This window comes from Antechinus flavipes, chromosome 2 (assembly GCF_016432865.1).
Source record: "Antechinus flavipes isolate AdamAnt ecotype Samford, QLD, Australia chromosome 2, AdamAnt_v2, whole genome shotgun sequence".
NCBI classification, from domain to species: domain Eukaryota; kingdom Metazoa; phylum Chordata; class Mammalia; order Dasyuromorphia; family Dasyuridae; genus Antechinus; species Antechinus flavipes.
Window position 1 is genome coordinate 451,679,690 of NC_067399.1, and position 22,309 is coordinate 451,701,998.

Below are 22,309 nucleotides of genomic sequence, written 5' to 3' on the forward strand. Positions count from 1 at the left end.
CAATTGAAACTGAATTAGCTCTCTTTATCGAAGAGATCCACTTCCATCAGAATACATCCTCATACAGTATTGTTGTTGAGGTATATAATGATCTCCTCGTTCTGCTCATTTCACTTAGCATCAGTTCATGTAAGTCTCTCCAAGCCTCTCTGTATTCATCCTGCTGGTCATTCCTTACAGAACAATTATATTCCATAACATTCATATACCACAATTTACCCAGCCATTCTCCAATTGATGGACATCCACTCAGTTTCCATCTTCTAGCCACTACAAACAGGACTGCCACAAACATTTTGGCGCATACAGGTCCCTTTCCCTTCTTTAGTATATAGTATTTAGTATTTAGTAAAAACACTGCTGGGTCAAAGGGTATTTACAGTTTGATAACTTTTTGAGCATAGTTCCAAATTGCTCTCCAGAATGGTTGAATGTGTTCACAACTCCACCAACAATGTATCAGTGTCCCTGTTTTCCCACATTCCCTCCAACATTCCACTTTATCTTTCCTTGTCACTCTAGCCAATCTGACAGGTGTGTAGTGGTATCTCAGAGTGGTCTTAATTTGCATTTCTCTGATTAATAATGATTTGGAGCATATTTTCATATGTCTATAGTTTTAATTTCTTCATTTGAGAATTGTCTGTTCATATCCTTTGACCATTTATCAATTGGAGAATGGCTTGATTTCTTATAAATTAGAGTCAGTTCTCTATATATTTTGGAAATGAGGCCTTTATCAGAACCTTTGACTGTAAAAATGTTTTCCCAGTTTATTGTTTCCCTTCTAATCTTGTCTGCATTTGTTTTGTTTGTACAAAACTTTTCAATTTGATATAATCAAAATTTTCTATTTTGTAGTCAATAGTGATCTCTAGTTCTTCTTTGGTCATAAATTCCTTCCTCTTCCACAGGTCTGAGAGGTGAACTATCCTATGCTCTTCTAATTTATTTATAATCTCATTCTTTATGCCTAGGTCATGAACCCATTTTGACCTTATCTTGGTGTATGGTGTTAAGTGTGGGTCAATGCCTTATATTCATTTTCCAATGTTCTTTCTTTGGGTGTAGGTGCTTCTGTCCATCCTCGATCAATTGAAACTGAATTAGCTCTCTTTATCGAAGAGATCCACTTCCATACTAATCTCCAATTTTCCCAGCAATTTTTGTCAAATAATGCGTTCTTATATCAAAAACTGGGGGTCTTTGGGTTTGTCAAACACTAGATTATTAAAGTTATTGGCTGTTTTGTCCTTTGGACCTAACCTATTCCTTTGATCAACTAGTCTATTTCTTAGCCAATACCAGATGGTTTTAGTAACTGCTGCTTTATAATATAATTTTAGATCTGGTACAGCTAGGCCACCTTCATTTGGGTTTTTTTTCATTAATTCCCTTGAAATTCTTGACCTTTTGTTTTTCCATATGAACTTTGTTATTTTTTCTAGGTCATCAAAATAGTTTTTTGGGAGTTTGATTGGTATAGCACTAAATAAATAGATTAGTTTAGGTAGTATTGTCATCTTTATTATATTTGCTCGCCCAATCCAAGAGCATTTAATATTTTTCCAGTTGGTTAGATCAGACTTAATTTGTGTGGAAAGTGTTTTGTAGTTTTGCTCATAAAGTTTCTGATTTTCCCTTGGCAGATAGATTCCTAAATATTTTATACAATCAGTAGTTACTTTAAATGGAATTTCATTGTGTTGTTCAAAGCAATGAACTCAGGCCTGAGAAGCCAAAAGTCTTGGCTGTGATCATAATAACTAGCCAGATATTGAGCAAATTACTCTCCCTCATTGAGTTTCAGTTTCCTCATATAGAAAATAGGGGTGAGTCTCTTCCCAAATTCTGTGTTCTATGAATAAAATCTAAACTCCTTTGTCTGGCCCTTCATAATTTGTTCTCGATTTACCTTTCTACCCTACCTGCCCTCAAATTCCAACACTGCTTCTCTTTACACAAACTCAGCTTTAGCATAGTTTCTTAAACTTTGTCCACTCATGACCCCTTTTAGCCTGAAAAATGTTTATACGATCTCATGTATACAGATATATAAAGAAAACATTTACTGATAATAAATCATAATTTTATTTGCAGTCAGTTACCAGACCCCATAGAGGGTGGAGAACTACAATTTAAGAAGCTGGAAATTAGAGGACCATTTATTCATCTCTGAGCACATCTTTTGCTTTCACTATCCCCTACTTCTGAAATTCCTCTAGTCTCTCTTCCTCTCATTAACCCCCTCCCCCTTTTTTAAAACAAGCTCTATCTTAGGTACCTCCTTCTCCCAGGAGACTTCCCTAATTCCCTCCCCCACTCACTTGAAGTGATCTTACACAACTTTGTTTGCCCCTCTCAAGTTCTCTTCACATTCTACCATGTATTGTGGCTTTTTGTATTCTTATCTAAACCTTCTACTAGATCAAGTTTCTTCATCTTTTGGAGAAACTCATGAACTTCTCGGAATAATATATTTAAATGCATAAAATAAAATACATAGAATTACAGAGGAAACCAAAAGTTAGTGAACATAAAGATGTAATTATTTCTCATTGAAATTTATAGGCTCTTTGAGTGTCTGTGGACCTTAAGTTAAGAAATACCTGTACTAGACTGTGTAAGGCTGTGAACTCTCAAACACTCAAAGAATGTTAGAACTGAGAGAAACTTTAGAATGTTAGATCTGCAAATGATTTTAATGCACAAAATGTAAGAACTGGAAAAGATCCTTGAGCATATAACAGTGATTTCTAACATGTGGATTACAGATTTTTGTGAGAACTCATAGAATTATTGCGAGGAATCCACAAATATAAAGGCAGTATAGTTATATAGTACACTGGATTTGGGAGTTTAGATGCTTACTAATTATGTGTCTCTGGGCAAGTCACTAGATCAATGTCAGCTTCAGTCTCCTATCTGTAAAATGGGTATAATAATAGCATTTACCTCCCAAGATCGTGGAAGGATCAAATAAAATAATATAGGTAAAGCACTTTACAAACTTTTAAGTGATATATATATATATATATATTTATGATTGTTGTTGTTACTATGTGCACATTATACTTTGTCATTTATATTACATTTAATTTGGGGCTGAGAGAAAAAAATCCTTTGAAACTAATCTTCACACACAAAAGCGTCTGGCTGACTTGTGGCTATCTGTTTGTTCTGATTGCCCAGAGCCATCTATAAGGCTATGACTATCAGCTGCCTTTTTCTCCACAACATATATTTGTGAAAGTGGATTTTCTGCACTTATATTGAAATCTAAAATCCTGAAGCAAGTGGCATGTGCAACCATAATTTCATCCCTTCAACTAGACTTCCAATATTGAAAACTATAAACTGGGCTCTATCCAACAAAAAAGTGTCCTTTGTGAACTGAATAAAGACTATCTCCTATCACAATGTTTCAAATATACACAGAAGTTTCTGTAATTAATAAAATATAAATTAACTTACAAGCATTACCAAATTTATTGTAACTTTTTGTCAGAGTCTGCCTATTTTTTCAGTCAATATGTTAAGTGGTGGTCCTTAAAATTATTTTTATCATTAAGAAAGGGTCCTTAATCTAGGATATACTGCAACATATCTAACATATATAAAACTGCTTGCCATCTAGGGGAGGGGGTGGAGGGAGGGAGGGGAAAAATCGGAACAGAAACGAGTGCAAGGGATAATGTTGTAAAAAAATTACCCTGGCATGGATTCTGTCAATATAAAGTAATTATTAAATAAAAATAAAAAAAAATAAAAAAAAGAAAGGGTCCTTAAATTCCAAAAAGTTGGGATCTATTGTCAAACAACATAAAATATCACAACTGTAAGAGTTCTTAGAGACCATTTGGTCCAATTAGATAATTTTTCAGATAAGTAAACTAAAGAAGGGAGAAGAGATGCTATGGACTCACGATTTCCTAGCAGACCACATATCCATGGCCACAAGTTCACTTGCTCTCATATTAACCTTAAAACCCTGGGATAGGTTTAGATGGATCACTCTTATTTCCTGAGGTGTTAAATTGAAATCCAAATGGCAATAGTGACTTGAACAAAACATATAGAGAGCAAGCTAAAAAATCCTGAGTAGTTAGGTAGTGTACTAGATGGAATGCTGAATTGGAATCAAGACTTCAAAATCCACACGCCAGATACTTATTAGCTGTATGATCCTGAAGAAGTCACTTAACCCCTGCTTGCCTCAGTTTCTTCAACTGTAAAATGGGAATGACAATAGAATCTACCTTTCAAGGACTGCTATGAGGATCAAGAGAGAATTTTTGTAAAGCACTTGGCACATAGTATAGGCTAACTAAATATTTATTTCCTCCTCTCTCCCAGTCTTTTTGTACCCACATAGTTCTCATTTAGTTTTCTTGAAAAGAAAAAAAAAAGAAAGAAAAATGGACCAAACTTGTAGTCTCCATCTACCATTCTTACTCTAGGGAAATGAAGGTGAAAAATCAGCTATATAAGAGAGGTCTATTTCTACCACTCTCACCACACCTGCCTGTGCACCACACCCACCCACCCACCAATCTCAGTACGCTTTGTCCCAGAAAGAAGCTTTTACAAGGACCTAGATCTAGAGGTTTTTATACCTTTTTTGTTACCAATGATCAGATAGTACTTAGGCTCTATACACAGCAAGAGAATAGAATCGACTTTGCCCTCTAAAAGCTTCTGATCTAAATCAGGGCTTAGAAGTAATACTATGGAGAGTTCCAGCCTGAGAACTGGGAAAACTGTGCTCTACTACAAGGGAAATATGACCTTGAAAAATTCAATTCCCCTTTCTGGGCCTCAGTTCCCTTCTCAGTAAAAGGAAGGGATTAGATTAGGCAATTCAAAGAGCCCTTCCAATGTTGGCATTTCATATTCCTAGATTTTTTTCGTTCTACATTCCTCTGATTCTGGTTCTAATATTTACACTTCTGGTCCATCTGCCACAATATGTTGCCAGATAACTGAGTTCTAGGTTTCTTAGTACAGTTGACTTGAGCTTTATTAATGGGGACAGGTTGGAGTTAATCTCTAAAAGAAATCATTGTGTTGGAATCCATCTCTGTCCTTCAAGGACAGGAGCTCTTCAACCTTCTCCCTAAAATAACAGTATATCCTCTTATTTTTATCAATAGATGGAGTAAGAATAAGGAATAGATGATTAGCTCATAATAGGAGAGATCCAGCCCTGAAAACTGGGATTCCTGGGTCTTATTCACAGATCTATCTTTTGAAAGACAATGACGGGATTGGGGATAGGATTTTTCTTCTCTGGACTCCAGGAGTCTATTTGATTTCTTCCCCACTGGGACCTGTGACTGTTTTCTTCTTGTAGATAGATGAACATGGGGCAGGAGGACAGGATGGAAAGATTACTCAAAATCCTCTGGGACTCTGGAAGGAAGGTCTAACCCAAAAGAAGAATCCAGCTAGAGTTTACCGAAGCCACCTACACACCCCCTAACCAAGCACCCAGCCATTTCCAGCAGCCCCCAGCTGCTTAGCCCTTCAGCCCCACACACCACTTCTCTAATTTTCTCTAGTTCAGGGGACCTCAAAGCCCCTCACGTATACTAGTTTCCTGAGAGGAACAGTAAGAATCTATGAGTTCTTCCCATTTTGTAGAAGGGAAACCTGAGACCCAGAGAGATTAAAATTTTAATCTCAAATCACACAGCCAGGACTTCTGGTTCCTGTTTAAAGCCTTCTCCATTTAATGATCCTAAACCAGGGCTATGAAACTGGCTTCTCCCATTCTGTCAATATTCTAATTTCTTTTCCCTTTATTTTTTATCCACTCTTCTATCATTCTTTATATCACTTTCCTCTCCTCTTCCCATTTTCTCACGCTTTCTAAGGCACCCAATGCACACAGCTCTTCCATCCTCTTCCCTCTCGAATTAGTTTTATATCACCACCTCCCCATAATTAGCCCGGGTCTGTAAATACACCTGCAGGAACATCCACAACTCGCTGGCCCCGTTTACATTACTCATTTCTTCCGAGTAGAAAGAGTGGTGCGGGTGGTTCTGGGTATCGCCCCCACGAGCCTTTAGGACTCACCTGACCTTCAGTCTTCTAAACTGTCCCAAGATGTGCGGCTCCAGCCCTGCCCTAGGCGTCCCCAATTCAGTCTTCTGGGGTCTCCGCCGCTCCTGGGGCATCAGGCTACTCCAGTGCGGTTGAGGGGAGGCTGGCGCTGGGGTCTCTTGACAATCCTCCGGGACTCAGTTTCCTTTTGCACAAAGAGTCTAGGCTCCTCTACGCTTTTCCAAAGTATGGAAAGGACGAGGAGTGGTTTGGCCACAGGTGGAGTGATATTCAAACGGATATCCTGGCGCGATCTCAGTTCTGTTCTTTCTTTTCCCTTCCCTCTTGCTTTAGTCTTAGCAGGATCACCTTGAGAGAGGCGGGGAGGCGGGCGGACAACTGGAGCTACAAGAAAATGAACCTCGTCTTTAGGTGGTCCCTTACCGCTTAGCTGAGCATCTGGGTTCTAACTAGCTGGAGGCAAACTCCGCCTACACTTTCACTAGTCCGGGAACAATTCTAAAGGCACCTTAAACTAGCGCTCTGACAACTACCCAAAAGATCCTAGTCCCGCCCACAGGAGTTCCGACTCTGTACAAAATATTCTAGCCTCGCCCCTGAAGCCGTCCAACGTTCCTGTTTTGGTTTCTACCCCTACCTCATTTTCCCATAACACCTCCCCCGTCGGAGTCACCACTTCCCAGATCCTTCGCTGTTTTCTCCGAGGTTAAAGATAGCCTCCTCTCGGCCCCTTTTGTGGGTTATTCAAACATCATGCAAAGGTCTCTAACGCGAGAACATTCGCTTTGACATTTGGGGCTATTGATGGCAACGTCAGGACAGCTCAGAGGTTTTCTGAGAGACGGAGATCAAGCTGTCACCTGTGTGGTTTTTCACCATTCGATTGCTAGGTTTATTTCTTTTGAGAGATTCCCAACAAATGGTGATCTGTTTATGATCCTCTAGGGGAACCTGTTTGTGGGGTTCGGTTCAAAGAAATGGCGTCCTGTGAAGAGCCCTGGATTTAACAGTCAGAAGACGATAGGAATTCACTTCTCGGCTCTGCCACTCAATACTTGTGTGACCACAGGAGAATCATTTTTCCCTCTCTGGGTCTCAGTTTCTTCACTTGTAAAACTGTGAGAGTTGGACCATATGATCTCCCCTGTCACTTCTAGTTCTTAATCTAACACTGGGGAAAGGAGGAACAAGAATTCAATCATTATTTCTATCCACAGTAACAGAAGCTCGATTACTTCATGAGTTTCCTATTTTTTTCTAGACCAATCCTCTCTCCACGTTAGAGGACTGTAGAAATAGAATATTAGAGCTGGACAGTTGAAATTCCTTTGCAAGGTTACACAGAGCTGAATATCAAGGGCAGTATGAGATCAATAGTTACTTGGGAGAGGGTAGAATAAATAGAAGAAAAAATAATTTCCAAAGACTTAGAACTGACCCAAATCCTTTCTTGTTCTAGCCGCCTTCCTTTGGACATGCTCTCAGTTGTCTTTTTTTTTTTTTTTTCCTGTCTAGTCTTGCGATTTCAATAATGCAGGGAATTCCCAAAGAGGAACTTCTTCTTCTTCTTTTTTTAATCAATAGAGATAGATACTTGCTCTGCAATGTATAGTCTTAGAGAGTTATCTGGGGGCTCTAAGAATGTAAGTGACTTGTCCAAAGTCACACAAGTAACTAACTCACTCTCTCTCTCTCTCTCTCTCTCTCTCCTCCTCCTCCTCCTCTCCTCCTCCTCCTCCTCCTCCTCCTCCTCCTCCTCACCTCCTCCTCCACCACCTCCTCTTTCTTTTCCTCTTCCTCTTCTTCCTCCTCCTCTCTTTCTCTGTTTCTCTTTCCTCTTTCTCTTTATTTCTCCCCTCTCTGTCTCTTTCTGACTTTTTATCTCTCCTCAATAGCTCTCTTTGTCTCTGCCTCTGCCTGTGTCTGTCTGTCTCTCTTTCTCTCTCCTCTCTCTTCCCTCTGCCCCTTTCCTCCCATCTACTGAGAAATTGCTTCTCCAAGCTGTCAATGTCCTTTCTAAAATATGAGGGCTAGAATTAAACATCTGGAATGTAGTGTTCAAATTTTGTAAGAAATCCATAAAACCTAAGAGTTTAGATGAACCTTAGAGAAATCCTTCTAGTCATTTCCTCTACAATATCTCTAAACAGAGCCTCTGTGTAAACACATCCAGTAACAGGGAGTTCCTGACAGTGAACTACCTTTTTTTTTTCATATTGATATATTATATTTCCCCATGTTAGAAGTAAGGAACTATAGGAGCTGAACAGGTCTTTGGGTAATCAAATGCAAAGAAAAATATTAAAAGTATGTAACTAAAGGAAGAAATCTAGAAAGGTAATTTCTAAGGTTCTTTCTAGCTATGATATTCCAAGTTCTAAGACCTAAGTTGTCTTTGAACTCTGATGTTCTTGGGTAGGAAGAGGGGGAGAGGGAAGCCACAATTACTGTTACTTGAGGCTCTTTCTGCTTTGCTAGATACTACTGCTGTCACCCCACAAGGTGTTCACTAGGAGATGTTAGGATTAATTAATTTGTTCACTTAAAACTTTGAATTGGGAGGCAGAAGATTTGGGGTTGTCCAACTTAGACACTAATTTGCTGTCTGAGTTTGGACAAACCTTCTATCAACTCGCATATGCCATATTCTAATGTCAATCTAAACTCTAACATTGTGTTCTAAAGGATCCCTTCCAGTTCTAACATACCATGTTGTATGTTATATGGTCTCTTGGAGCATTAATATCCAGTGTTCTAAGCTGACTCACAACTCTGATATTCTGAGTATAGACCTCTTTATTCCTTAACTAGGGCACATCCTGAAATAATTGTCTTAAATTCATATCCCAGAAAAAAGCAAATTGATATTGGAATTTCATTTTAAAAAATTAATTCCTTTGCATTTCTTTATGCCTGGCAAAGCACTGAGCCCATTAGTGGACAGGCAGACAGACAGACACACATGAATGCATACACCTCATATGTGTACCATATGTGATTGTATCCTCATATGTGTTCAGACAAACATATTGGTAAATATACCTTTGCATGCACATGAGGCCCATTCACATAGATGCACAGTGCACAAAAACACATCCATGTGCACACACAGGTATAATTACAAATATGCACAAATACACATACAGGCAGATAGGTATGTATACCTACATAGGTATACTCAAATGTACACAAACCTACACATAAACACAGACAAGCAGGTATATACAACTTGCACACCTACATAAATACACACAAACACACAATACATGCATATTCCCTGTATGCACACATAAATATACTCACATATGTGTGTGTGTGTGTATATGTATATATATGTATATAAAAATATATGTACAGACATACAGAAATTTCTTATCTTTAGGGAGCTTACAGCTTCTTTGTTGAATCAAGGTGAGTATACATGCTTGGAATAGATAACAAGATAAGAGATTAGATATAGAACATACATTGTTAACAGTAGAGATTCAAAGAACTGTATATGTGGTGTACAAGTCAATACCATAGGTGCTCAAAGTTGGGTCAGAAGAAGAATTCCTGTGGATAGAAGTGTTCAAAGAATACTCAATAGGAGCTGTGAAGACACTTGATCTGATTAAGAAGGGAGGAATGAAAGAAAGGAAAGAAGGAAGACAAAAAGAAAAAAGAGAGGAAAGAGATTGAAGGGAAAGAAAGGAAAAAAGAAGGAAGGAGGGAGGGAAAAAGAGAAAGAAAGAAAGGAGAGAGGGAGGAAGAAAAGAAGGAAAAAGATGAAGAAAGGAGGGATAGAGGGAAGAAAAGAAGAAAGAAAGAAAGGAGGGGAAGGAAAGAAAGGAAGGAAGAAAAAAGAAAAATAGAAAGAAAAAAGGAAGCAGGGAGAAAGGAAAGAAAGATAGGAAAGAAAGAAGAGAGGAAGAAAAGAGATAAAGAAAGAAAGGAGGGAGGGAGGAAGGAAAGAAAGAGGAAAGGAAGGATAGAGAGAAGGAGAAAAAAAGAAAAGAAAGGACACCAAATCCAATTGTCTAAAGATATCATGTTCTTGTTGTTAAATCATTCAGTCACATCTGACTCCTTGTGGACACATGTGAGATTTTCTTGGCAAAGATACTGGAGTGGTTTGTCGTTTCCTTCTTCAGCTCATTTTATAGGTGAGGAAACTGAGGTAAATAGGACTAATTGACTTGCTCAGAGTCACATGACTAATAAATGGTTGAAATCATATTTGCATTCATGATTTCCTGGCTCTAGGGCTAGGCTCTTTCATGTGCCACCTGCCATGTATTCACTCTTATACAATTCAGGGGTTGACCTACATGATCTCCATCTTTCAGGCCAATGTTTAGGGATTAGTGTTCTTGGCTCCTGCCTCCTTCATTTTCATTTGCAGTCCCTCCTGTTAAAAACAGGCCCCAGAAGATTGATTGTACTCTATAGCAGGGTTGCTGCCAGCTCTTTAGAAAAATTATTTTCATATTTCCAATAGCATTTGCATTCAATATTTTACATTCCCTTGAATTCCTATTGATTATCCAGGTAGATTATCCAGGAGAGGAAGGACAAGGGAAGATACACTTATTATGGCATAAAGTGCCTTTGCTTCTTTTGATTTGCCAGATATTCCTGCCATCACATCACAAGACATTCCCTATGAACTGTTAGGATTATCTTGCTTTGGATTGACAGGCAGGAGACCTGGGATGAAGACCAGATAATGGTTGCTAATTTTCAGTGTAACCTTAGAAAAGTTCACTACTCCCCTCTGAGACTTACTTTCCCTCCCCTATAATATGCAGGTATTAAACAACAGCCACAACAACTTGTTGTGCTTCCGGCATAGAACTAAGATAAGATTTTGGTAAGATGACAGATGGGAAAACTCTATTAGCAGAATGTGAAGCAGAAAGATCAATGGAGACAGGAGTGAGTTCTGGCATTGCCACCAACCCCCCTTTCCCTGTGGGACCTCAGCCAAACTGGTTCCCCACTTCAGGAATCTTCTCCTTCCTTCTCCTCCTTCTCCTTTTTCTCTTCTTTCTTCTTCTCTTCCTTCCCCTCCTTTTTCTTTTAAAATGAGAAGGTTGAATAATACTCCCAAGTCACATTTGTACACTTTCAAAGACATTTTTTTCCTTTGAATTGGGTGTGCTCTGTGTGTCTATTATTGCCTCCCCTCTTATAGGACTCATGGAGAGGGGAAAATGAATTGTCTGCAACTAAGAAGTATCAGGGTAGAGTTGGCTATGTATGTTTGGATGTACACTTATGTGTTTGTTCATCATTTGTCCATCGTTCTCTAAGAGAGCTATGGCATCGGGAAGGGGATGTCGTCACTTGCAAGTGAGTTGGATTTAAGTGAAGGAGGGCTGTGCAAAGTTACCAGTCTCATTTTCTCCTGTAGCTATCTGGGTCCAATGGCAAGGTATAGATCAGGGTGACCGGAGATGGCTCTGGATGCAGTGGGAGATCATGTGTGTGTGTGCACTGAATCCCAAGTCCAGTGTGATTTCCAGTACCAACTAGATAAGCTCTCTAAATAAGGTTCCTTTTAGTTCTAAAATATTATGACTGAAATGCAAGTTGCTTTTTACTGTTTTAGCATATATATCCTGAGGAGAGACTGGTGAACTTCAGAATGGCTGGAGCTATCTGCCCAAGGTCACACAGCAAGTCAGAGGCAGAACGGAAATTAGAACCCATAGCCCTGTGTAAAAGGAGAACATGATACCCCATGGGAGTCCTTTGGTCAACTTGTTTATGATCTTCTCTGCCTCTGGTGTTAACCATCTTCAGCTGTACACCCTGTGATGTATGAATTGAACATTTCTTCCCTTAACAATTTTTTAAAATAGTTTTTGTTTTTACATTAAAGTTATTTGCAAATATACTTCCACCACATGCTGAGCAAACATGAAAAAAGAAAAACAATTATATAAAATCAATTAATCCAGAAATTCAGTCTTTAGCAAGCAATAGTTTTTCACCTCTTCAAGCAAAGTACATTTCCTTATCTTCCTGGGTTTGTTTTAGGATTCTTTTAGTTTATATTACTGCAGTCTCCTTTTAAGTTCCAGCCAAAATCCTATCTTCTATAGGAACTCTTATCCCAACTTCTCTTAATCACAAGACCTTCCCTCTGTTAATTATTTCTTATTTATCTTGAATATAACTTGTTTGTATACATTTGTTTGCTTGCTGTCTCCCCTTTTACATTATAAGCTCCTTGAGGACAGAGACTGTCTTGTGCTGCTTTTTGTATCCCTGGTGCTTAGCACAGTGCTTGGCACACAGTAGGCATTTTCACTATATTTTTCTTGTAATATGGCTAATATGGAAGTGTTTTGCATAACTTCATACATATCTTATGTATCATAGCCCTTGTCTTTTGAATCAGTGGGGGAGCAGATAGAACGAGGGAGAATTTAGAATTCAAAATTTTAAAATATAAATGTTAAAAATAAATTCCTTAAAAAATAAAAAAAGTTTATTGGTTGAGTGATTGTAACTACATATTTCTTTTTCCTTATTCTTTCCAGCTTAATAAAATTACATAATTGCACTTCTCTCTCAGTTGAATTCATTCATATCTACCACCATTGAACTCCCTCCTCAGATTCTGAGAGAGGCTGGAAAACAGCTACAGATCCCAAGCTATTGAATGGATCATTTAACTTGTGTGATTTGGAAACTTGCCTGGTGGTCAGACTTTTCTGAGCAGGATTGATGTTGAAATGCAAACTAGATTTAGACTTCTCATATTCTGAAAACTCCATAAAGCTTCTCCCTTGCTCAGCCAGTTCCTCACTGCTCCCTGGGCCTGCTTTGCATTTTAATCCTCTCTTCTCCTCCCCCTAACTCTTGACCTCATCTTTGTTTAAAATATTTTCATCCTTCAAGGCTCAATTCACATCTCATTTCTCTGGGAGACCTTCTCTGATCACCATGTCCCACAATACTCTCTCTAATTCCCATAATTCTTAACTATTTATATTACTGCTGAGTCCTGATTATATAATTCCTAGGAATGTGAATGATGATATTATAGCAATGGTTTATATTTCTATAGCACTTTAAAGTCTGTGAAACTCTTTCCTCAAAACAATACCTTGTGAGAGGTCAAACCAGTGTTTTTATTTCTATGTTACAGATGGGGAAACTGAGTCTTAGAAAACTTATATACTTGAATTCACACAGGGAGGGACAGAGGCAAGACTAGAATCCAGATCTTTTGACTCCTAATCTTATTTTTATTCCAGTACATTGTTGCTCCTCCTCTACTAAGTAGATATTCCATGTCCATACCTGTGCTAGGTTTCATAGAAGACAGAAAGATGTCCAGTATCTTTCCTTGAGAAACTCATAGTTTTTTTGGAGTATATGATGATCTAGATTTCGATTTAAAGAAGAAAGACACAGGAACCTATATGAGTTATAATATATTGATAATATAATAAGGCATTATGACAATGGAGCAATAAACAGAGTATTGGACTTGGAGTTAGAAAGATCCTGCCAGAAAGTGTCCTGTCAGACACTTACTAGCTGTGTGATTTTGGATAAGTTGTTCCCCTCTATGAGTCTTACCTTTTTTAGTCTATAAAATAAGGCAGTTTGACTTGATAATCAATAACATCTCTTCTATCCCTGAGAAACTATCATGCTGAGATCTTTTTGCCCTGATTCACAACATACCTGAGCTCCATCTATAAGTGTTCCAGATATCCTAGGTGTGCAGCCTGACCTGAGTGATTCCTGAATGATGGGAATGAGGTTGGGGTTTTTTATACTCAGGAGAACAAAAATTACTAAAACCCTTTCAACCCACACTGACCTAAGGTAATTACATCCCAGGCACCTTTGAATATATTAATCATGAGTAAGTTAGTCACACACAGAAGTTGATAGAGTTCCTTTGGTGATTAATGATTACACCTTTTGATTGTATTTCCCCTTCTCCTTTTATCAGAATGGGGAAGTTTGAACAAATTGTCTCAGGGAAGCAAAGGGATTTGCAAAAAAAGCAAAATTCTATCAATTACATGGAACCTGTGCTTCATGGTCAAGTCAGAGATATAGAAATTCATAAGATAGAGAGCTCTTTGGGTCCACACAAATCAGAAAGTCTTCATGAATGAGGCAAGGCTAGAGTTGGGTCTTGGAAGATGGAAGAATGTAGATAGGTAAAAAAGGAAGAGAAAGAGCCTTTTAGGATGTATATGAACAAAGACTGGCTTATTAAGCAACACTGTCTGCTCCAGAAATAGACAATCTAGCAGAACTCTCTTTCAACTCTGACCTAACTCAAATCTTTTTTTTTCAATTTTTAACATTTTTATTTAAAGCTTTGAATTTCAAATTTTATCCCTCCTTCCCCTTCCCCTTTCTGAGACAATAAACAATCAAATATAAATTATACATGTATATTACATGTACATTAGACACTATATTTTACATGTGCACATATATGAACATTGCCACATTAGTCATTTTGTACAAGAAGGCTTGAATTAAAAAATGAAAAAAGTGAAAAGTAGCATTTTTTCTATATTCAAACAATATCACTTCTTTCTCTGGAGACAGTATAGTATGCTTCATCATTAGTCCTTTGAAGTTGTCTTGAATCACTGTATTGCTGAGAATAGTAAAGTCATTCATAATTCTTCATTAAACAATGAATATTGTTGTTGTTGTATAAAGCATTCTCTTGGGTCTGTTCACTTCATTATGCATCAGTTCATGTAACTTAGGTTTTTCTTAAAATCATTCTGCTTGTCATTTCTTATAGCACAATAATATTCCATTACAATCATACACTATAGCTTGTTTGGCCATTTCCCAATTGATGGACATTCCTTTGATTTCCAATTCTTAGCCAACAACAAAAAGAGCTGCTATAAATATTTCATAAAATAGGTCTTTTCCCCTTTTTTGGATGTTTTTGGGATATAAACCTAACACTGGTATTGTTGGTTCAAAGGGTACATACAGTTTTATAACTCTTTGGGAATAGTTCCAAATTGTTCTCAAGAATGATTGGATCAGTTCACAACTCCACTAAAAGTGCATTAGTGTCCCATATCCCTTCCAACATCCAACATTTTCCTATTTTTGTCACATTAATTAATCTGACATATGTGACCATAAATCAGACTAACCCAAAACCTAACCATTGACTAGGAGATAAAGTACAAGTTTGACATTAAAATTCCTCTATAACCAGACTCCAAACTCCTCTATCTATTTCTTCTGCTGCTCCCATATCCTATCCATCCTATCTAGATTTATGTCTCTCTGACTTGGAAATGCATTATTATATCTCATTATTACATCACTCCCCTACTTATGCTCTATGGTCTAACCAAACTAGTCTTCCCTCTGCTCTGTCTTGTGTAGCACTTCATTGTCATCTCTAACTGTTACATGCTTGGAGTGTATTAAACATCCCTTCCCACCATCACTTAGAATTCTTAATTTCCTTCAAAATTGCACTCAAGTGACACCTTCTACTCTGAAGCCTGATCCTCTGGCTGCTAGTGTTCTATTCCCCTTTTCCCCAATACCTTTTATTTCTTTTGTATAAATTTATTTTTATATGTGTTATTTGCCCTGCTTTTGAGCCTTCATACCCACTTCATATTAATCTATTTGTACACATGCCTTATGAACCATATTAGATCATAAACTCCTTGAGGACAGGAACTGCTCTTGAATTGTTATATCTTCAGGACTAGCAGAACACATGATGCAAAAAACACTCTAATACATACTTATTGATTAGTTCATGAATCTTAAACACCAAAGAAGATATGAAAATGAAAAAGTCACAATTCCTTTCTTCAAGGCATTAACAACTAGTATGAATGATAAGACAAATATATGTATATGTATAAATATATACTTTTAGGCACTTATATAATATAGTAGCTTGAAGCAGAAAGTCATATGTCATATTAACATGAAGTAGAAAATGAAAGTTGTGTAAAATGAATCGTTTGAAACTGAATGAAAACAGAGTGGGCTAGATTGTTTGGGAAACTGGATATCATTTTCAATGATCCCAAGCTGATAATTGCCACAAGAGCTATCTCTTTAATACCAACATTCTCTTTGTGATGCTCTTTCTGATGCTGAACTTTAATACTCAGAACAATTAAAATTGTGACCTCCTGATTTAATCCAGTTCCAATAGTCTTGTGATGAAGAGAGGCATCTGCACCCAGAGAGGACTATGGGGACTGAGTGTAAATCACAACATAGTATTTTTACTCTTTTGTTGTTTGCTTACATTTTGTTTTCTTTCTCATTTTTCTTTTTTTCTGATTTTTTCTTGTGTAGCATGATAATTGTGGAAATATGTATAGAAGAACTGCACAAGTTTAACATATATTAGATTGTTTGCCATTTAGAGAAGGGGGTAGGGAGAAAGGGAGGGAGAAAAAAATTTGGAATATAAGGTTTTGCAAGGGTGAATGTTGAAAATTATCTATCTATCTATTGAAAATAAAAAAGCTTTAATTAAAAAATAATAAAATTGTGACCTCTCCTCCCACCCCCAACACAATAGAGAGATGGATGGTGGCTGGTACATTATCAATGACAATTTGTATAAAGTAATGAAGACATATGTGACCCCAGAAAGAAATGGGTCATATTGCCTGCCTATAAAATATACTGGCTCTGGTGTCAGAAGGCTAGGGTTCCAATCCTGCCTGTGTGGCCCCAGGCAATAGATAAGAGTGGGAGAATCTACTCTGGAAACTACAAAATATTAACTGGTCAAAAGAAAGGCCTTTAGTATATTAGGCAGATCTTATTGAGTGTTTCTGGAAGGGTACAAACAAGAATCTGAAAGGATAAAAGGGTGTGGGTGGGTTTCATTCTGTACCAATAGAATGATTCTCAACACAGTGAGATCATGGACCCATCAAAGTATTCAGGTATAATTGCATAGGAGAAGAATGGAGAAGAATATAATAATATGAGGTAGGAATTATTTTTAGCTGGGTAGAATCAGGAAAAGCTTTGTGGAGGAAGCAACATTGAGCTTAGTCTTGAAGGATATAAAACAGATGTTCTTAACCTTTTTTTTTGAGCAGTTCCATGGTGCAGTGGACAGAGTACCAGGTGAGTTCGAGTTTAACCTCGGATTCTTACTAGTTGCAATATCTTACATGAATCACAATTTCTCTTTGCTTCAGTTTCCTCATCTGTAAAGTGTGGATAATAACAGCACCTATCTCAAAGGATTGAGGTTCAAATGAGATAATAAAGTGGTGTTCATAGTACCTGGTACATAAGTAAGCACTATATAAATGTAGCTGCTGTTTATTATTAGCCATGTTATGGATTCCTTTGACAGTCTAATGAAGCCTTTCTCAGGATTTTTTTTTTTTTTGCTGAGGCAGTTGGGGTTAAGTGATTTGTCCAGGGTCACACAGCCAGGAAGTGTTAAGTGTCTGAGGTCATAATCTGAACTCAGGTCCTTCTGACTTCAGGGCTGGTGCTCTATCCACTAAACCAACTAACTACCCCTCTCAGGATATTTTTGAGGAAATAAAATTAAAAGATATAGAATCACAAAGGAAATAAATTATATTTTTTAAAGTTATCTTTTTGTTATTGTTGAGGCAACTTGCTCAGGATCACATAGCTAGAAAGTGTTAAATGTCTGAGATCAAATTTGAACTCAGGTCTTCCTGACTTCAGGGCTGGAGCTCTATCCACTGGGCTACTTAGCTGCCCCCTAGTTATTATTAAAAAAACCAAAAAACAAATTTATAAACCTCAAATCAAAAGGCAGAGATGGGTGATCATGGAAGCTTTCCAGCCCTTTGTTTTTATTCAATTAACCTCTATCTTAAATGTCACCTATGAGACTGATGGGATGGAAGGGAGGGAAATGAAGGAGGAAGTGTAGAGAAAGAAAAGGGTATAATGTAAAGTTGTTTTTCTCTCCCAGCTGCATGGACTCCTCCAGCTGGTGGCCTGTCCCCCTAGGGGATGGCCAGTGGTGGGGAGGGGAACCAGGAACGGTTCAGTTACACAACTTTCAGGTTGCTCCCTTCCGAAAAGAGGAAGTGCCCACTGGACTTCCTCATTGCCTAGGACTGTCGAGTTCAGCACTATTGGGGGAGGGGAAGCCCCAAAGGCTTGGGGAGAGGAAAGGAAGAGACTGCCTGGGCTGGTGCTCTGGGCCCAGAAAGCAAAGGGAGGGCCGCTGGGACTTACCCAGCCCAAATTATTGTCAGAAATGAGCTAGTGTGAGTGGTGAAGAAATTGGTCCCTACTGAAAAACGTGGGTGGGGTGAGGATGTCAAAAGATAGTTTTGCCCTATTTCTGAGATCATCCTCAACATAAAAACAACATCGATGAGGCTGAGATAGCAATACTACTTTGAAATAAACATGTGGCAAATTCACAACGGCTATTCTCTTTGCCAAAAGGAAGGTTTAATTAGGAGAAGAATTTACAGAAAAAATAAGAGAGAAAATAGGCACCCGTTGTGACAAATATGAAATATAGTTGAGAGAGCATATAGTTAGAAAGGAAAGGGCTGGAAGAATCCATTAAAGGAATATGCCATGAGACCTAAGCATGCCATTGATTGGTAGGTTAAATCCATAGAGGAGTTTAGCAGACTAATCAGAGTTAGCCAGAGTAAGGAGAAAGGCGTCATTGAAGGGAAGGTACCGCTAGGGAGAGAGAGTACCTCCCAATGGGCTTGGATTTGAAAAGAATTTAGCAAAGATCTTCATCATAAGCATATTTGTAAGGGGAAATAGAGCTTTGGGAGTTTCTCAGGTGCAAAAGGAGGGAAGGTCTGCACCTGACAGACCTGGTCCCACACCCTTTAAAGCTGTGCTAATCAATATCTCAAAGGTTATTGTGAATATCTTTAAAGACCTTAACTAGATTGGAAATAGGATGGATGAATTAACAACAAGTTCTGACTTCACATTATTCTATACAAACAGGATTTGGGCGCATTCCTGTTAGGGAAAGATTGTCCTCATGAATATCAACTTTCACTAAATACTTTCTCTTATGCCTCCTTGTGGCCCCAAAGTGGACCATGCCAGTTGAGTCCAAATTCCAGGTAAATTCTACCAAAGTTCAAAGGCTTCCGTTTCAGAATGGTCTAGTGCTTGCTTTACAAAATGACCAGCCCAAGCTCATAAGTCATAGATTTGGAGCTGGAAAGAAGCTAAGATCATCTAGTCCCACCCCCTCACGGGGGAACTGAGGCCCTGAAAGGTGGGGCAGCTCTCCAAAGTGCAACAGGTAATAAGTAGGAGAGCCTGTATGAAGACAGACCCCTGGACCACAAAGCCAGCATGCTTTCCTCTGCTCCGCGCTGCCTTTGATAATTTCAGGAAGCCTTATTATGAGGTTGATGATGCCTTTTTGGTTACATCAACTTTCTTTACATTATAAAATAGCATAAATGCTATCCTTTTTCAACCAAAATACATGTACAGTCAAGTTCGACTCTTCATGACCCCATTTGGGGTTTTCTTGGACAAAAATACTGGAGTGGTTTACCATTTTCTTCTTCAGCTCATTTGATAGATGAGGAAACTAAGGCAGAGTGAAGTGACTTGCCCTGAAGTTAAGGGGCTAGCCCTAAGTCATATAGTAGGAGCAGCTAGATAGTGCAGTGGATAGAGCATTGACATTGGATTCCGGAGGACTTGAGTTCATATGTGAATTCAGCTAAGTAATGCTAGCTGTGTGACCCTGGGCAAGTCACTTAATCCCAAGTGCCTCCCCACCCAAAATCTAGATTCCTACATCACAAGTAAGCAGTATATCAAGGTTTTGAACCCAGGCTAGTATTCTTTCTTCTTGACCAGGAACTTAGAAAAAGAAATGAATGTCCCTCACTTTTCTTTGCTTTCATCTGGAGCAGATAGCCTCCATCCTTGAAGGTCCAATTCAAAGCCTTCCCTGATGACTAGATGCCTCAGGGAACTCTTCCCTCACACTTCTAACCATATCTATCTTTTATAGGATTCCAGGCAGGATAGACTGCCTGAGATTACTTAACCACAGAGTCATTTCTCCTCAGGTAGAAGATAACTTCCCCTTTATAACCTGCCCCTCCCTCTGCCCATCCCTCTATGTAGGTAGGTAATAAGCCGGAACCGTGTCTGTTGTTGCTGTGAAGCTAGGTGGTGCGGTGGAGAGAACCCAACACCTTAAGTCAAGAAGACCCAGCTTCCTGGTTCAAATATGGTCTCAAAAATTTACTAATTGTATGACCCTAGGCAAGTCACTTCACCTGTTTGTCTCAGTTTCATCATCTATCAAAAGACCTGGAGAAGGAAATGGAAATGCAAATAACTCCAGTGTGTTTGCCAAGGAAATAGGGCCTCACAGAGTCTAAATAACAACCAAGTCTGGAGTAGTGGAAAGAGCATTGAATTTGGTTTCAAATCCTGGTTCTGCTATTATTAGTCCTGTGAACGTTTTTGGCCCTCCATTTCTTCAGGTATTAAATGAGGGAACTGGCTTCTAAGGTCCTGTAATTCAATGAGTAAGTTAACATAGTTTCCACTCACCCCCTCTATATGCCCATCTGATCTTTCTACTGGACCCTGCTGTGCATGAGCTCCATACCCCTAGGCAGGGGCAGCTTGATTTGGTGACAAGATCAAGTCAAGTCAACCAGCATTTATTAAACACCAGAATGTTCCAGGCACTGTGCTATTATCTCACCTAAGTAATAAATAATTATCTCACCTAAGATAATATTTGTAAAGTGCATAGCTCATTACCTGAATCAGTAAGGGCTTAATAAATATTTATTCATTCCATCCTCTTTCTTCCCCTCTGGTTATGTTAAATCAGGAGCTCCAGGAAGATCGCTTTTACTTTCTTTACCATCTCTACCTTAAACAGAAGGAAAAACCCTTCCTCTCTCAACAAAAAATCATGGACGAGGCAATAGGTATCTGTTTCCAAATTAGTCTCTAACAATAGTCCCAGATTTAGAGGGGACTTCAGAGAACTTCTTAAATGACCCCCTGTCTGAGCAGGAATCCCTTTTATAACAAGTAGTCGTTTAATTTGTGCTTGAGTTCCTCCAAAAAAGGACTCACTATCTTATAAAGATATTTTATATACATCAGCACCATTCCACTTTACAGTTCTTATTGGTAGGAACTTGTTTTTCTTTATGTTGAGATGAAATTTGCCTCTCTGTAGGTTGCACCCAGTGGATCTCTTTTTATCCTCTGGGTCCAAGCAGAACAAGTCTCATTCTTCTACAAGATAACTCTTCTGATCCAGGAATCACCTTGAGCTTTCACAGATTCTTGGCTCTAGCTGGTCAGCAGGTCTGATAAGCTGCAGTGAGGGAGGGTGAGTGAGAAGACAGAGGGCCTTGGGGACTTGAAGGAGAAAATTCTTTTTAGTGCTGGGAAATCTAGGAGGCAATGAATTGAGAATAAACTTCACCAACTTCACAATTTAGCAGCTGATATGGCCCTCTACCAGCCTGAGGGGAAGTTCCATGCTTGCTGCTTCTTTCACTAGGCTGAGAATCAGCTTATTCCACCAGTGGCTTCAGGGGAGGATGGGAAGAAGTGACTGTCAGGATCACTGTGAGTCAGTTGTGGGAAATGAAGTGGGGAAGTCCTGACCCCACTGGGGGCAGTAGGCCTCCATTCTAGGGGAGCTAGTTCATTAATTTTTTTTTTTATTATTCTTTTAAGTAAAAGGGAAGTTTGAGGTGGAGTGAGGACTTCCTCAGTGATGAAGGAAGTTACCCCATCCCTTTTATGGGCTGCTATGATGGGACAGAAACACAAACCCTTTCATCTTCTTGAGGGAGCCTGAGCCCCAAGTTATGGGAGACTGGTTAGGAAGGGCAGGGTCTATAAGCAGATCCTGAGCTTATACTGGTTCGTTGGCCATTTCTAGAGTCTTTAAGATTTACAAGCCACTTTCCTCACTATTAGTCTGTGAGTTAAGCAATGCAAAGTACCTTAGGAGCATCTGAGGCTCAATAGGATTAAATGATTTGCCCAGGTTCACACAACCAAGAAGTATGAGTGGGGATTTGAATCCAGGCTTCCTGGTTCTAAACTTAGTTCTCTTTTTGTTTTATATTCAACTTTGTCTTTGAGAAAGTCCTCAGGAAAATGTTCCCTCTGAAGGTTAACCTAATAGTCTTCCATTCAAGAACTAACAAGATTTCCCAACTTAACCTCTCCGAATCTGTTTCCCCATTTGTGAAATAAA

At 38.7% G+C, this 22,309-nt stretch overlaps 1 protein-coding gene across 2 annotated transcripts in view; it reads right to left on the bottom strand.

Annotated features, from left to right (window-relative positions):
- HCK (HCK proto-oncogene, Src family tyrosine kinase) overlaps positions 1-6,608 on the bottom strand; it is a 40,839-nt gene extending 34,231 nt beyond the window's left edge. For both annotated transcript variants that reach the window (XM_051979392.1, XM_051979391.1), the window contains exon 1: positions 6,082-6,608. In XM_051979392.1, coding sequence (XP_051835352.1) covers positions 6,082-6,182 — 101 coding nt within the window. In that variant the 5' untranslated portion in view covers positions 6,183-6,608. The remainder of the gene's footprint in view (positions 1-6,081) is intronic.
- Between the last annotated feature and the right edge of the window lie 15,701 nt (positions 6,609-22,309).